We start from the raw sequence: 17,585 nt of genomic DNA on the forward strand, positions 1-17,585 counted from the left end.
TCACACCTCTGGGACCCGGGTTCAAGTCTCCGCCTGGGTCACATGTGTGCGGAGTTTGCATGTTCTCCCCATGTCGTCGTGGGGTTTCCTCCGGGTACTCCGGTTTCCCCCCACAGTCTAAAAACATGCTGAGGCTAATTGGAGTTGCTAAATTGTCTGTAGGTGTGTGTGTGAATGGTGTGTGAATGTGCCATGCGATGGGCTGGCCCCCCATCCTGGGTTGTTCCCTGCCTCGTGCCCATTGCTTCCGGGATAGGCTCCGGACCCCCCGCGACCCAGTAGGGTAAGCGGTTTGGAAAATGGATGGATGGATAAAAAGGGGCAAGGAACAAAACTGGATAAAGAAAAACAAAAGGAAACCGTATGTCAATACTGAGACTTTATATTGGGATTAATCACGATTTCAATGTTTTCTTAACTATAAATATAGAATGCATAGTTTTCTCACTATACATCACTTCGATACCTCCAACCAACCCACACAATTCAAAGAAATCATCTGACAGGAATGAAGAGAAGAGGGGAATTCTCACCTTATCACCCTGCACCAGTTTAATAACAGTGATGTTAATAACAGTGATGAGACTCATTCAAGCATGACATGACTTTGGAAACCCTTGGTTTCATAACATCCTTTGAAGCTAGCTAGCTGCAGCTTGCCTTCCTTTGCTCTTGCCAATTCCATGAACTGAATTGTTTTATAGCATTAAGGCCCAATTTAACCTTTTAGCAAAGTGTAATGTTTTTGATTTTTATTACTTTCTCAGTCTTAATGCAGCAGTTATCTGTTCGAATGCTGCATATAATCTATCGAGATTCCATATAGCCAGATCGGTTTGCTGCAGATTCCATGAAATTATCTCCAGTAATATTACACACCATTTTAAAAATTTACTCATAAAGCATGGTTCACCTACCGTTGAAGCACAAATATGGAAAGAGATAAATAGTGGTTGAGGAGAATCCAGGAGATTCACTAAGTGCTATTTTGGGTGTTTTATAATGAATATGTAATGCAGACAACTTACTGTGACTTTCAAACACAAATTAGTATAATGTTGTGTGGTCAGTGACTCATTAAAAAACAATTAATATGTTGGAAATAATATTTTTAGGAATACTAAAGGCCAAAACATCAAAAAGACTATCAACTTGTATTTGCAATTTGTGTAAATGTTATGCTGTGCAAGACAAAAGGCTCGGGAGCAGGCATTTCGGCAGGACAAAAGGGTTTTATTCAAACTCAAAGCAGAACTGAACTGGGGCTGGAAACAATGGGACCATGAGGGGTCCAAATTGGAGGACTGAAACAAGGGAGAACTCGGGCAAACAGGAGGATAAGACAACCTAAAACTAGCTAAATTATCTGCCAGTGCAATAAGAAAATTGTACTTTGGTAATATTTCCTAAAATAAGACAACATGCCTAAATGCAACCAAATTAATTTTATTCATAAGATGTTAGAATATAGGGGCAGGTATATAAGATTCTATCAGGTCTGGATGCTGTTCAGCCAAATGATTACTTCAGTATTAATTTAAATACTAGAACTCGTGGCCATAAGTGGAAATTAGCGGGAGAACATTTTAAAATGAATTTGAGGAAGCACTTCTTTACACCGCGTGTAGTTAGAATATGGAATAGTCTTCCTCCTAGTGAAGCGCAAGCTAAAAACCTGGGTTCCCTTAAATCAGAGCTAGATAAGATTTTAACAACTCTGAGCTATTAGTTAAGTTCTCCCCAAACGAATTTGATGGGCAAATGGCCTCCTCTCGTTTGTAAATTTCTTATGTTCTTAGAATCTTATTCGAAAAAATATTGTTAATCAGTTTACTGATGAAATTAGACTTTTGTAAAAATATAAGAAAATTATACTTCCTTAGATTTTCATTTTCTTCAGTGCAGCAATACTGCAAAAAAAATCTATACACACATTTTTTTCATGCCAACACGGTAACCGTCAACTATCCATTGACACAAAAAAAGAAATGATAATTCGAATCGGATGGCGACTTTATTCTCATGAGAATTATTTCATTCCTGCACGCAATGGCTTTTTCCTCGGATATTCCTGCCAGCAGCATCGTTGCTACGTAAACACAAACGCGGAAGTTGTTCTGTTACCAATAACAACGTCAGGGTCTGCCACCGTAATGTATATAGTAAAAGCGAAAATTAGATTGTGTTTAGTACAATCATTAAACAAATAAATACAGTATACGTTGCTTCGTTTTGAAATACAGAAATACTTCCAATATCTTTAAATACCGTGGTAAACCTTAACATGTCCGTTGTCATAAATAGTTGATGTCCCTACCATCAGTTACCGTGCTAATGAGGGAATGATTAAATGCGTGACAAACCCTACTTTAGTTGTATTACGGCACAATTTCATTAAGTGATTTGCGAGCGCCTGTCCCTGCGCTGGCTGGCATGCTGTAGTCAGACACAATGGATAGGCTGTGGACACTTTAATACGGTATTACGGCAGCACGGTCCAGTCTCATGTACTGATTGAATTACTACTAACAGCAATGCGAGAATGAGTTCATCGTGCCGAATTTGAAAACCGTCTTTCTTTGCATAGCTAACCCCAATCTATGTCCTTGGTAGCCAACATATTTCCTTGCTTGCTTCCTTTACAGATACTAACGTTGCAATTTTCAGACAAGTGCACGGATTTTTAGGACTATGGAATTCCCGTTTGATATAAATGTCCTTTTCCCTGACCGAATTACGGTGCTGGATCAAAATCTGACGACAGGTCGAAAATTTCTAGGAAGGTAACGTTGCTCTGGTTTATATTGCATAGTCGGTTAGCTGTGTTTAGCGGTGGCAGGGATTAATCGGGTCGCATTCTGGTAGTAATAGTACAGTACATTGTATTGTGCAATGCATTTGGTGAGAGGTGGGGTCTCTGCATACTTTAATGGGTCCTGTTAGTAAGGATGCGGCCAGCAGGATAAACTTCAGATGAAAGATCCCCCCGGCTTTTTGTGTCAGCTTTTGTTCCTTCGATGCATTCATTTGGTGATGGTGGTATTTGGTAAATCGCAGTTTCGCTGTGTAAATGACGCCTCCTTTCTGGTGAAACCTCCGCCCTGTCCGGAACAATACACCCAGTTTACATGTCGGACAGGCCGATCCATCCCGCCTCATCTCAGTAACTGCTTAGCCCTTATTTAATGGCTGTGAAGCTTTCGCAAATAAAGAAAGAAAACCAACCGATATCGTTTTCATTATATCCAGATTATTATATGGAGGACAGCGTTATACTGTCATAGACGAGTACAGTACTCATACAGCTGAAAGAAAATACTCACGTGATGTGATGATCGTGTAATGTAAGTGTGATTTATGATTACCCCATGCTGTATATAAACGGCACTGTCATTAGAATAATAACAAAAATAAACGAACAAGAGCAGTTTAATTTGCAGACTGGAGCAGTGGGAGTCATGTGAAAGAGCGCCGTATGTTGTACATTGACCTGTCAATCTTTTTCAGACCAGACCATCAGCATCAAATAGCCACAGTTATAGATGAACTAGGAAAAGCATCGGCTAAGGTAGTTTCTATGTTATATGTTTACATCTTTGTATTGTCAGCATATATTGTGGCAGAATATTCTGTAGCCAATATGATATTTAAGCCTTTTATTTTCAGTTGGTTTGGATCTATTTGAGTGGTAAGCTGAACAATATTCAGTAACTGAATTTTTTGCTTATTCTTTTATTTTTATCACAAAGAATAAAATGAGTAACTGGAATCGATCACTGGTGCATTATGGGTCTTTTGACTGTGGATTGAGGGAGTCTTCTGGGCCCAGTGTGGCTTCCTGTAGCAGCTGCATTTGATGCGAAGTGCACAGCAGCAGTAGATACTCAGGCGTTGTGGTTTTTTGTGGGTTTTTTATGTTGGCTGTGAGTAGTTAAGTGCTTTGTGGCGACTTCCTGCGGGTTTTTGTGCTGAAGTGCAACTCAGAATGGCGTCCTTTTAACGGAATGGGTTTTCGTGATCACAGGCCCAGGACCTGGCTGCCCCCATCACCAGCGCTGAGAAACTGCAGTCGAACCGGCACTTTCTTTACCTGCTGAAAAACGGGGAGGGAAATGGGTAAGTGGGTGGGGGTGGCAGGTGCCACCAAGGTCATGTGACCAGCTTGATTGGTTTTCATGGCTGGACCCACGACCATCAACTTAATCCTGTTCACCTGACTGACTGCTCAGCCCTGACACTGGATTCCCATCGTCATCACTGCCTGCTCCATGAATCACATTGTTTTTCTTTACTGTCCCTGTGACAATAAGTGTTCCTGCTACCTCCACTTTTCTCATGCATTTTTTTAACCTGCCTGTGTCAGGACTTACTAATATATGTATTTATTCTTAAAATACACACCAGCGAACCTAAAATAAAGCGTCAGGCCTTCATTAAATACTTGGCGAGCTTCTGCCGTGACATGATACCTCTTCAAAGGGAACTCTTCCCATAAATGTATCGGTGTGTGTCTGTATTTATAGATATTTTTTCAGTTTCAGGGTGCAAAGTTTGTTCTTCTCAGAAGTCTATGTGCTTCAGTTCCAGCTTAGGATGCCCCCCCCTGATGAAAAATGACTCTAATTTACCGTGTTGTTAATGACACTCATGCTCCTTATACTGGGGATTTGAGAGGCCCTTGGTTTTCTGAGTGTCGCCTGTATAAATAAGTATCACTGTCATCTACGTTAACGGGCATTTGTACTGTATGCCCGCAGAAATCTGCACTGAAATTCAATCATATCTTTATTTGTTTACCTAATGGGACATTTTGTAATCCCCAAAACTCTGTGCTGGATGAATTCGCAGTGATGTATCAAATATCCACACACAATGATTAGTTTCACTTTGAAAAGTCCAGACTACTGTCAGAACAAATAAAAATATTAATTAATTCTTTAATCTTCTATACTGCTTGTCTTATACAGGGTTGTGGGGCTCCGGGGTTGATTTAAATGATTTTTGCCTCTGTTTTGACCTCCTCCTTGCCCTTCCTTCTCTCCCTTACTTATCTAGGGGTCGTGGTGTAGCCGTGGGCTATCTGAAGGTCGGATTTAAGAACCTTTTTCTCTTGGTGAGCTTATCTCCTTATCGGTAGACTCTAATACCTTATTCATGTGGAGTCGAGATGCACGTGTACAAATGCACATCATGTAATAGCTACTGTACTGGTAGCTGTCATCTTCATACAGCACTAAAAGCTAAGGTTGATTTATATGTCGTTTAAAGTATGCTGATTATCTTTAGCGTTGGTGTGTGATGCTATTTTTGGTGCGTTAAGGCCTTGTCACCACTATTGTGATCGTGTGTAAAAGTGGCAAGCTTTCATGTTTAATTAGGGAAAACATTCATTGTACTGATGCGAATACTTTACGTTGTCATGACACTGCAGGACCAGTGGGGGGCGCACGTGGAGACGGAGCCGCTTTGCGTTCTGGACTTCTTCATCGCGGAGAGAATGCAGAGGCACGGCTACGGCCTTGAGCTCTTCCGCTCCATGCTCCGGGTAAGAGACGCTGGTTGTCATGGTGATGCCTCGAGGGTGGGGTGGAGATAAGGATGTGGCCAATGACAAGAGAGGGTGAAGAGTTCTAATTGTTGCCTGTGGAGAGGAACTGGAATCTGTTCCAGTATTTCAGGAATGAATGAATGAATGAATGATACAAATCTGTTTAAAGGTCATAGACCATTTTGAGGGGAGGGGTAGTGTAGCACAGATCACAGTTGGGCCTGAGGTACAATGACTGTTCTGTCAATGATAGTTCTGTCCTCACCTACGTCCTCTGGGTTTGGTGAATAATGACAACAGTCTGGGGTCCGGTAGCCATGGTGCAGAAAATAGATTTCCAAGTAAATAGTTGCATTTTCTCCAAGGGTCATGTTGCTAAACGCATTAATCAGTGTGGCTGAGTCACAACATAAATGACAAGATAAGGAAATTATGTCACATGGTTAAATTTGTGTCTCAGCATTAGAAGGTCAAAGGAAACCGAGTGGATGCTAAATACAATGTTAAATCAACGCACACAGCTCATTGGCTTGCTTTGACTTCTTGTGATTGGTCAGAACAAAAGGGCTGACCCCGTGCAGCTGGCCTATGACAGACCTTCTCCCAAATTCCTCTCCTTCCTGGAAAAGCACTGCGGTCTGAAAGATGGCGTACCTCAGGTATGCGACACTGCTCTGGCGTTCTGTAGCAAGACACAGTATAGTTCTGCTGAGGATAAACTTCACATAAAGGAGTATGATTTGATTTGTCTCATTCATCTTGTCATATAATACAGTTACTGGGGGAAAAAAAACAGCTGGTGTTTTGACACTGATACCAAATTGTTGTGCTGAGACAATTCATGACATCAGTGATTTGCAAATGGTAATAAGATCCCTTACAATTATAATCAAATACACTACAAGTCAAAAGTTTATGCATACACTGAGATTTTCTACATTTGCATGTTACTCGATTAACATTTACTAAAAATACACTCAGTATTTTTGGCTAGCAAATTAATTTACAGTATTCACCATTTGAGTACCTTTATTACCAAGAAAATGTCATATCTTTCATTCATGGAAGTAACCTCCTCTGACAGTTATAACAGCAGGGAAAATTCAAGGCATTGTTTTCTAAAAGGTACATTAAATACTGCTTCTGTTTCATGGGAGGAAGCAGCTAACTAGTGCATTTAAGGTTTAACTGCCATCACCACACACCCAGTTAGTAGGATGTCAGACAAACTCTTTCCATGTTATAAAGGAAACTTGTTTTATTTAACTTGTATTTTCATTTATAGTCATTCACTTTCATTTATAGTTGTACAACTTCCTAATGTTTAACAAGAATAAAAAATCTGCTGTTTATGAAATAAAGGGAAAAGTGGCAAAAACCCCGTAGCTTATATCACAGTAAATATTCTATAGTCCAGTTTTCAGACAGGAAACCTGAGCCACAAGCTTGTTATGATTCTGGTAAAATAAAAGTCCCTATATTTGAGTGGACTGGCTCTCCGGAAGCTGAGGCTCCGTGTGAATTATGCAAAAAGTGACGAGTTCAAAAGAAAAATATCTGTAGTGGGTAAGATCCAAACGGTGTTTCAGCAGTAAAGGACCTCGTTGGTTTATAATACTTTCGCTTGTGGAAACCATCATTATTAAATTCAGATGCTGGTTAGAATCGGCCCAAAGAGCATCAGCGTTATGCAGACTGAGAGGAGACTTTGATTCAGCCACGTTACCGTGATTCTTCTGTTAATACTTAAATCTTATTTACTAAGCAGGCATATGTGTAGACAGATTTTTGTGGAATTTGAGTAGAAAGGACCCTTGGGTTTTTTATGCATCTGAAACGGGAAGTCAGTGGTCTGCCATGGATGTCAGTCCATTCATCTTCTGGTACCACTTTACAGTAAAGCCCCCCTTACCACTTATAAATGGTAATAACTCATTAATGTGTAGAAACTTGTTTATAGTTGTCTATTAATGATTTCCAAAGTTTTACAACCTAATTAATAACCTTATTGTACACTATTGATAAACCCTTTATAAAGGTGGTGCCCATCTTCCAATCACATGTCAGGGTTGTGGGGGAGCCAATCCAGGCAGTGCGGGGTATGTAGCAGTGCTACCCATTGGACGGGACGCCTGTCCATCATGAGGCACATTGAATCGTATACTACGGGCAGTTAACCTAACTGTGTGTCTCTTTGGACTGGAGTACCTGAGGTGGTGCAGGAGGTAGTGCCATCGTTTGGCAACTGGAGGGTTGCAGGTTCGAGCCCTGGTTCCTCCTGACCCCATCAAAGTGTCCTTGAGCAAGACACTGAACCCCAAATTGCTCCCGGTGAGCAGGTTGGCGCCTGGCATCCACACCGGTGTGTGTATGAGTGTGTGGATGGGTGAATGTGAGGCATGAAATGTAAAGCGCTTTGAGTCCTCGTAGGAGTAGAAAAGTGTGATATAAATGCAGTCCATTTACCATTCATTTAACATCCACGCACACTACAGATAGAAGATGTGGGACTTAAATGCTGTAATACCGCCGGTGGTGTGATATCACATGTGTACCCGGTGAGCCACTATGTCACCCACTGTCATGGATATGATATCGGTATGACATTGCAAAAAACCATCCCAGTACTGATAGTGTGAAAGATAGAGGGTATCTGTGGTCCTCTGACTCACGCCCTGAGAGGCAGAGTTTCCGTGCCTAGCAACAGTCTGTGACTCATAATGCAGCTTCGATGGGTTTTTGGTGGTAATGGGCTTTGATCCCAGGTGAAGCAGTTGTTTTCTGAGTCTTCAGCAGCCATTGAAAAACAACTTTGGTCTCCCCTGTTGCCCCCTGCAGGTGAACAACTTTGTAGTGTTCGATGGATTCTTCCGGAACCATTCAGGTATGGTGCCCCAAGATCCCATCCTGTTTCCTCCTCTTATTTCTGGGTTGTTTGTTTTCCTGTTTTTCCTGCGTTCGTTCCTGCCCCCTCGGCGCCCCTGCTTACGGCAGTGAGCGCTGCTTCGTTGGGATGGAGTGGGTGTCCCGGCCCCCTTACGGTGTTCGCTGGTTGTGTGGGAGGCCACTGGTGGGTGTGACCCCTCAGGCACTCTGTCCATCGTGATTGGCTGAGCATCCCCCGGCCCCTCCCCCCCACACTGAGTGTCCATAGCGAGTTTCCTAGCCTTGACAGAAATGCACTGGCATGCATGAGGGGCTCAGGGATATTTAATATGTGCTTTTGAAGTCTATGCTGTCCCATCTCACACCGGCGCCCTCTTCAGGCGGTTAGCGGTTTCAGAGGTGGTGATTTGTAACCTCTAACCCCCCTCCCCTTCCCCGGGCTGTAGCTCCCTGGCACTGTCACCACAATGAGTTCCAACATCCGTGCCCCCCCTGGGTGAAGAGCGGGCTCTCGGCTTTCCGTAAGAACCTCGCACTCTCGCTGTGCACCCCCCCCCCCCCCCGCCTCGTATCACTCTCTCACCTCTCGTTTCAGCCTCTAGACTCCTAGCTCATACCTCCCTTAGAGGAGAAACCTACTCACTAGCTCCTACTAAAATGAGTCTTGAGTCCCTACCCCGCTTGTCTCCATGGCCCTACAAGAATTTGGACCGTTACATGACCCCCTCCCCACACGGCCAATTTTAGAGTCCCCCACCTTCCCATCAGCCCTGTGCAAGTCTGCCGGCCCACAGGTCCGATGTGTCCTCCGTGACCCCAGACGGCCTCCGCCTATGTGTGTTTCCAGGTCCCACGTGGGGGCGGCTGTGGCCAGCGTTGCGGACGTGGGTGTATGTGTGCATGTCTGTCTGTCCGTCTGTCTGTGTCGGTTTGGTTATGACTCGACACGTTTGGAAGTTCCCCTGCCGACACGTAACCTCACCGTCTCTAACAGCCGTCCCGGTCCGCAAGGTTCCCCCGAAGAAACCAGAGGGAGAAATCAAGCCGTACTCGCTGACGGAGAGAGAGGGTGAGAGTCCCTTTCTGGCACTTAAGAAGCTTCTCGTCTGTCTTTATGCGAGCCTCACGACACATCGGGGGCAGGTGTGGTCTGCGGGGGTTGGGAGGTTGTCAGGCACGGAATATTCTGGATTGCTTTCCATGTGATATTAAGGCTGCTGCAAACCCATAATAACACGGCTTCTCCGGGGCACTGGATTAATTCTAAATTAAATCAGATTTAAAGCAACAAAGGCTGTAATAAAGAACAATCACTATTCAATTCTCTTTGGTGTAACTGACTTACATTTATATAACTGAATATTTTACCATGAACTAGCTTGTTTACCTCTAGGGTATGAATTGTCTCAGGGGTAAACTGACATTCAGGTAGTGATTAAGGTCCTTGTAGTGGTGATATTCAGGTAGTTATTAAGATCCCCTAACCACCAGACTTCCTGCTGCACGAAACGATGTATTTCACTGTAACAACAGGTGCTTTTACCTGCGGAGCGGAGTTTTCTAAATAATGTGTCCTTTATTTAAACCCACAAGTCTTCCACTAAGGTAACTAATCTCTGTGTGAAGGCACCTTCGCTTTCCTGGCCTTGGTCTCACAGTGGCTCTTGTGGTTACAGCCTTTTAGCTGTGAAATGCGTCACAAAGTTGAGGGAAAAAAGTGGTTGTTGTATCACGGTCATCGTCACTGTCGTTGTGTAATAATAATATGGAGTTATTTGTGGTATTTACCTGCTGTTTGTAAAGGTTTGAAGTAGAGTGAAGTTCTCTGTGAATAAAGGATGTGGTTTGCGGCTCGGCGAGTTAGGACACTGTGCCTGAGGCCAGAAGGTCGCTGGTTCAAATCCCATGGTTGCCTGGGTGATTTCAGTGCTGAGCCCTTTGGCCCCAATTGCTCCGGGGGCTGACTGACTCTGCTTTCTCAAAACGTCTGTCGCTTTGGAGAAAAGCACCCGTTCAATTAATATAACATAATGCATAATAAAAATCTTTATTTATATAGTGCGTTTGATACGATGAAATGCAGCTCGACGTGCCTTACATACGGTATTATTATTAAAAATAAGGAACAAAGATGAAGAATATGCAACGGGGGTCAAGAAATGTGTAAAGAGAAGGAATGAGAATCTAAAATGAGGAGATGCGTGAGATGGGCGAGCTCCCGGCAGCTGTGATGATCCTCTCTCCTTCCTGACCCCCTCTGCCGCCTCAGCTCTGCGGGAGGAACAGAAGGCCCTGCCCTGGCCCTTCGCTCGACCCCAGGCTCCGCCTCACTCCCCTCCCCTCTCCCAGAACTCTGCCTACTCCCGCTCCCTCAGCGTGGGATCCTCCCCCACCCGGGCCCCTTTGCGCCTGACTCCAGCTTCTGGGGCCTACAGGGGCCAGGCGCCACAAAACCAGCTCATAGACGGTGTGAACTACAGAGCGAGACGTACCAGGTAAAACTGTCTCTCCAGCACCCCCCTTCCTATGAGGTCATGATGCGAACTGCAGGAGGTGTAGCATGGATTCTTTCGCTGTTGCACCACATGATTGTCAGTGTCACCACCTATAGGGAGACTCGGTATTTTTTTTCTTTATTGTGATGGAAGCACTTGGCCTCCTGATATCGCACTTTGTAGCTTCTGGTATCGTCAAAATCTGCTGCTCCTCCCTTTCCTTTAACCTGCTCCTGTCTTTTTCTCCACCTCTTTGTGACGCCACACTGGTTTTAACGCCCCGCCTCCCTCCTCCCTGCCTCCTGTCTTTCCTGTTCACTCACCCTCCATCCATCATATCCATGTCACCCGATCTTCGTCCTCTCTCCCGTGTCCACCCTTCCTCTCCCTCTGCCTCTTTCCCTCTCCCTCTTGCCTCCTGCTTCTCTCCACTCCATCCTTGCTCCAGTTCACTCAGTCGCTCCCGGCTCTCCTTCCAGTGAACCCAGTTTGACCCTTTCGCCGCACCTTCCCGTTTGAAAACAACCCGGAGGGTTGTGGCCTTTAGACCCGTTTGCACACCCTCTTAGAGACCGTAGATGGGAAGGGAGTTTTGGGTAGAAATATGTTGTAATTAATCTACATTTTGTTGGACTGGGGGTGGGGTGGGGTGGGGTGGGGAAGATAGAGGGGTCGGTGTAAGAAACACGTTTGGAAGCTCATAGGAAATGTAACGTTAAAGTAAAAATCCCCATAAGTCCCATTTAATGGGTAAAAAACCCTGTAATAGTTCTCGTTTAATACTAGTGTACCTAAATTTCCCACACTTCCTCATCAAATCTGTCCAGTGCTTGTGCTGATAAATGTCGCATTGTAGGTAAAATTTTGCACATGGAATCCATGGAATTGTACCCGCAAAGTCTGTAAAAACAGTTTCTGTCCTTTTGATACATTGGTACAGATTTTTAACTTCGGACTGTTTTTAGCATTCCGTTGTATTACTACCTTATAGCTGCTATCTTGTGTCACTGGGCTGAACATCTGACCGTTCATGTGCAAAGCCACCTTTCCTTAAGAACCTCCAAAGGATGCGTTCATTTACGTCACCGTTTCCCAACCCGCTCACCGGGGACCCTCAGACGCGCCACATTTCTGCTCCCTGCCAGGTCCCTGCCACATTTTGGGAGCAAAAACATGGAGTTTCTGCGGGTCCTTGAGGACCGGATTGGGAAACACTCTTCTACGACTGTCTAAATGCTGATTCCAATAAAATCACAAAATCAAATTGTATTGATGACTGTCAGTCTGTAAATCAGTAAATCCCTCCCTTATAGTAAATGCCCAATTCACCATTATTAACACTAATGAGTAAATACCAATCTTACAGCTTCAGAAGTATAAATGCCCATTTTACAGCCATCACTATGACTCACACGGTGGGGATTTCTGATGGACATTTTAATCAAAGCAATTTTACCACAGACATCGTATTTAAAAATGTATCCTATGTGTGTTTTTTTTTCTCAAGCAAAACATTTTGCCACAGACAAATTCATCTGTGAACGGGCAGGCTGACGATCCCTGGTTATCACACATTTCAGTAAACTCCCGGTTTGCCGTAAATGCCTGTCAAATTGTCCGCACACCACCCAGTTCTAGCCAGTATGTCTGTGGAGCTGCCACATGATTTTCGTACCTGGAGATAAAGTTCGGAATGACTCGGCATTCCTTAGTGTATAGTTATTGTGATACTTCTCTGGAATTTAACTTTACGTGCAATTGCGAAAGTTCTTTGTCAAAGCAGAATTTATTATTCATTTGACTTTTACTCTGCGCATAAGTTATGGATTTTAGGACATATCCCTTTATGCACTTTTCTTATACACGTATGTATTTACATGGCATTACATCACATTATTATATTTTAAGATTTGTTTTGCTGATATAATTTTTGTATTGTTTAATTTTCAAGTATCATTTAATGTTTCACTTCCTCACTTTTAGATTCTTTTCCACCTTCCTTTACATTCCAATTGCTTTCTTTACTCCTAATTTTTGCCATTGCCCCCCCCCTTCATTCTCCTCCACTGCCCCTGTCCCCCCCCCCCCCCCCCCCCCCTTCCTTGGCCTTGCCTTTCCTTCTTCCTTCTTTTTCGTCCACTCAGAGAACAGGGCCTGGTTGCCCGGGGAAACCACTGCAGTCGCCGTCTCGACGACGGAGGCTGCGGCCTGCCGCCGGAGGGCCTGCCGCCGGAGGGCCTGCCGCCGGAGGGCCGGCCGAACATCCTCAAGCTGCCCGGTGAGGTCACAGAGCAAAGCGAAGGAGCTCGTCTTTGGGAACTTAAAGTCATGTGACCAAAATGCTCATTTTGATAATGTGACTTTTCTGCCACAGATATTTCCCAGGGTTGCCAAATTTGGTCAGCTGGCTGGCGTGAGATTTTCATTTCAAGACGAGTCTGCACAGTCATGCATGCTCATTTACATGCATGTAACAGTTTTATTACTTCGTAAATCGTCTGTAGGTTTGCAGACTACCCCAGCACTTATTGATGTAGCTAATTTTAGGTTTATGATGGAATAATTTGCCGTAAGATTTCTTACGTGTCACGCCAGATGCGTGAGAGCTGACGACCCTGATTTCCATGCTTCACATTGGTCAAATGGCAGGAATACCAGGCCTCTTCTCAGGGGGAGCGTGGGGTGTGGTCTCAGCCTGCTGTCTGAGCGTTGTGATGTGTGTGTGCCCCCTCCCTAGGTCTGCAGCCGGTGCAGAGAGGGGGAGAGGCTGACATAGGGCTCCGGGAACCTACCTCGGGACACACAGACATACGCAGGTATGCTATGGCAGAACCCACTGGGGCGCTGTAGACCCCAACCAGCGGCATGATGGGGCCACAACTATGGGTGATTCTAAGAGGGGGCATAATTCATACAGAGGGGTCAATCTTACCATTAACCCATGTTTTGTTTTGAATCAGTGAGTGGCAGGGGAGGGAGCACTCTGCAAGCCAATCAGCTTTCAATGCCCCTGTGGTCCCGCCCTCTGTATACACCCCTGTGCATCCAGGAACATTAATGTGTGACAGAACCGCAGCTGGTCCGAGTCTCAGCTGGGTTGTTAAACACAGTCATAGGATAGGCACCCAGCTGCAGAACAGCACGGCCTCGGGTTCTGTGGGGCTGACGTAGGATGTTTTATAATAAACACTCGCGTAATTCTGTCTGTCACCAGTGTTCACACACTTGCTGCAGGGCTCATGGATTCACGGCTGTGGTGTCTTATCCACGGGCTGGGCCCAGGTTTCTCCATGGGTACTGGCTGGATCTCGGAAACCGGTCTCTGGGAATAACATTTTTCACGGCTCGAGGGAAATATCTGTGCTGGGAAAAAGATCAGTACCAGATATTCCAGTTCTGGCTTCCAGAGACACAGGTTTTGCAAAAAATGAAAGCCAAGCCAGATCCGGAGGCGGGAACAGCACAGTGCTCTGCTTTCGCTCACGACATCATAACGAACACTGCGGCATGGATGCAATTAAAATAACATGAAATGAATGAGCCCTGGGTGGAGGCCCTTGTTTTGGTCTGAGACACTGTCTTCTGCAGTGTACCAGCGTGTCACTTTGCAGGGAGAATTCAGTGTGCGGTCTTTGTGTTCCCGTTAGCCTTTCTCCTGCCGCCAGCTGCTTTTCCGTTTGCTGCCAGTGACACTGCCTCTCTCTCATTGTCTCTCTGCCTCTCTCTCATTGTCTCTCTGTCCCTCATTGTCTCTCTGTCTGTCTCTCATTGTCTCTCTGTCTCTGTCTCTCATTGTCTCTCTGTCCCTCATTGTCTCTGTCTCTCATTGTCTCTCTGTCTCTGTCTCTCATTGTCTCTCTGCCTCTCTCTCATTGTCTCTCTGTCCCTCATTGTCTCTCTGTCTCTGTCTCACATTGTCTCTCTGCCTCTCTCTCTTTCTCTCTGTTTCTCATTGTCTCTGTCTCTCTTTCTCTCTCTTACTGTCTCTCTCTCTTTCTCTCTCTTACTGTCTCTGTCGCTCTCTTCCTCTGTGGATTGGTACCTCCCACACACCCACACATTCTTGTACATCACTGGCCTCCAGTATCCCTGAGGAGGTCCAGACTGCCTTTTCCTTCCTCTTCTGCTACAGGCTGCACCTTGTCTTCCTTTTCAAATGGTCTTTTAAAGAAGAGGAATGAAATTTTCTCTTTCCATCTCTCTCTTCCATTCCCCCTCCTACTTCCGATCAGAGCTCCATCTCAGGCCCTGCCCCTCACCCTCCCCCCCCTCCCCCTTTCCAGGAAAGATTCACGCTATACTCAGACCCCCTTAGCTCCTGGGGAGAGGACAAGGAGCAAAGAAGCACGGCAGCCAGATGGGGAAGGTGGGGTGGCCAAGGAGAAGAGGTCGACACCAGGGCAGAGTGATGTGCTGGGATGGAGATGGGCAGGGCATATGGGGGGAACCAATGAGGGGACTGTGGGGGTGTGGTCTTGGACAGTGGGGGAGGGGCCCTATACAGCACAGTGGATCCGTCGGAAACAGGAGTACAGGAGCACCCGGCCATGGTGAAGGAGATGGATGTACATGAGGGCATCCCTCACTTAAAATAAATACAGCGTCTCATGTGTTTGCCAAATACTGATCAGAGATCAGTGATGCCGTTTGTACTGTCTCCGTCTGTCTTTGCCATTTCAGACCATGCACAATGATGATTCCCGACTTTCCTATCTTTGCCAAAAAAATCATATCTTGCGTTATTGTAAGTGGTGTTTTTAAATGTTTTTCACAACTGTAATGCCTGTTGTGTGGCACATTTTGCATGTATAATAAATTGCACGTACTGATGTACCATTCACGTTCATGAAATGCCATTGATTGTATCTTGGTGTTATTCACCAGCTATAGCATTTCTTTGTATTTTGCTACAAAAGATTAAACTATTAATAGCTAAGTGGCCCTTAAATTAAGACCTGAAGTAAACGCGACCCTGGCAGTATGTTGATATGCTGCGTCCCGAAAACTAACTTTTCAGCCGGTCGCGCATCCGCTGTGCCATCTCTCTGTCAACCACAACCGGGAGTTATATCTTTCATAATTTACCAACGTCTCTCACTGTTAACTCACGCTTTCGTAATGTGAAAATGACCAATAAGGCCCATTGAAGAGGCTGCCACTTCTGATACGATGCCCGGTTATACTCCCACCCATTTAAATCTTCCGCAATGTCGCTCCGTGCCAATTACAGGCATGCGGAGATCTACTCATGAAAATCCCACTTACAGTTCAGCAGCTATTGAAAAAGAAGAATGAATGGATTTGGTTTATCAGCAAGCAAGAAACGCGGACTAACATTACTTGTGATGTGAGAGAGCTAATGATAGCGAAGAAGAGGGCGGTGCGCTGGGATTTCCTCAGGCGGTGCTACACGCATACTGCAGCTTGTACTGGTGAGAGACGCATGCGACAATAATATGATTAAAAAAATGTCCATCAAAGACGAGTTCAGCAGGTCCAACCATACAACCGTGTGTGAAATAATTTGCCAAACAGGAAAAAAACTGCAGCAGTTCTGCAGGAAGAAAAAAAAATATGTGAAAAGTAAAAAAGCTTATAAAAACCCTCAGCAAAAAAACATTTCCTCGAAAGAGCCAATTTTATTGACTGCAGGAGAGTAGATTATATAAATCGAAAGCAAGAACCCAGTGAAAAAAAATCTACATTTTGCTCGTGCTCTAAATGTTTCATTTAGCGGCGTTTTTGAAGACAATTTACTTTGACAGATTAGCGAAAGTCTTAAGTTTAAATGTGCTTTGATTACTTATTCACAGTGAGTGGGCTTTACATTGTATAGATGGCATAAAATCTTAGCATTTTCCTGGAACAACTTACAGACCACTGGTTGAATAGTAAAGATAATTATCCATATTGAACAGGCTTATATTTTACATATAGTAAGCATATGTATAGTTATACTAACAATTATGTTATCAATATGAAATTACTGAGATTTCATATGTTCTATTCGGACCAAGCGGCAAAGCCCCTTTTACTGCGATTAGATCATTTCTTGTGTATTATGTATACTTAACACTAGATGGCGCCGCAGACAATTTAAATGGGATAGATGGACGTTGAACATGACCACCTCGGACAGCATTACTTGAAAAAAAATTTTTTTTTATTAGTATTGTAAAAAGAGTATTTAGGATGCCCTGGTTGTTCTTAATAACACCTTTATCCATTATATGCTGTATTGATTTAAACCTGTTTAAAATTATATTTGAACGATTGACAAATATAGGCCCATTTCTTACGAAAGAACAAAAGCGTAAAAGGAATTCTGTTTTATCAGTTTTAATTGTATTTATTCGACATAGGCTCTTTTCCTTTCAATATGTAGAACATGCAAAACTCCTAAAGTTACATTATTTTGAGATTAGTAACTTGTAAAAATCATGTCAAATATGATCATCTTTGCAAAGGTTTTTCTTTTTTCAGAAAATCATCTTCCACATATATGAATTTGAATTGTTAAATATAACCCATAAGGCTTAAAACTTTGCAAGGAAAGCGGGTTATCCCGTCTTTCAAGCACACACCTAAACTATGCTGACGTGCGAGAGAGGCAAGCTGAGACAGCTAGAATGGGTGGGGCAGAAAGACGGGGGGGG

The 17,585-nt window shown here is 44.2% G+C and overlaps 1 protein-coding gene across 9 annotated transcripts; it reads left to right on the plus strand.

Annotated features, from left to right (window-relative positions):
* The first annotated feature begins 2,388 nt into the window (after nt 1-2,388).
* atat1 (alpha tubulin acetyltransferase 1) lies at nt 2,389-15,769 on the plus strand. Of its 9 annotated transcripts, XM_048994329.1 has the most exons (14): nt 2,395-2,783; nt 3,250-3,344; nt 3,508-3,568; nt 3,667-3,688; nt 4,025-4,116; nt 5,056-5,113; nt 5,432-5,545; nt 6,106-6,207; nt 8,387-8,432; nt 9,429-9,503; nt 10,704-10,929; nt 13,074-13,207; nt 13,667-13,745; nt 15,162-15,769. In XM_048994329.1, exons 7-14 carry the CDS (start codon nt 5,498-5,500, stop codon nt 15,481-15,483), a joined length of 1,032 nt encoding a protein of 343 aa, XP_048850286.1. In that variant the 5' UTR covers nt 2,395-2,783; nt 3,250-3,344; nt 3,508-3,568; nt 3,667-3,688; nt 4,025-4,116; nt 5,056-5,113; nt 5,432-5,497; the 3' UTR covers nt 15,484-15,769. The 9 variants fall into 9 exon arrangements, with proteins under 9 accessions (XP_048850287.1, XP_048850286.1, XP_048850285.1 ...); XM_048994328.1 differs by lacking the exon at nt 3,667-3,688; XM_048994324.1 differs by lacking the exons at nt 3,250-3,344; nt 3,667-3,688 and having other exon boundaries at nt 2,399-2,479; nt 2,646-2,783.
* The last annotated feature ends 1,816 nt before the right edge of the window (nt 15,770-17,585 follow it).

This window comes from Brienomyrus brachyistius, chromosome 23 (assembly GCF_023856365.1).
Source record: "Brienomyrus brachyistius isolate T26 chromosome 23, BBRACH_0.4, whole genome shotgun sequence".
Taxonomy (NCBI): Eukaryota; Metazoa; Chordata; class Actinopteri; order Osteoglossiformes; family Mormyridae; genus Brienomyrus; species Brienomyrus brachyistius.

What these genes read in the sequence shown, in the direction of transcription:
- atat1 (XM_048994323.1), top strand. Translation starts at nt 2,692, where the DNA reads ATGGAATTCCCGTTTGATATAAATGTCCTTTTCCCTGACCGAATTACG. An exon ending in AAAAACGGGGAGGGAAATGG is followed by an intron (nt 4,117 to 5,055) that starts GTAAGTGGGTGG and finishes TTACTTATCTAG; the next exon opens with GGGTCGTGGTGTAGCCGTGG. An exon ending in GGACACACAGACATACGCAG is followed by an intron (nt 13,746 to 15,161) that starts GTATGCTATGGC and finishes ACTTCCGATCAG; the next exon opens with AGCTCCATCTCAGGCCCTGC.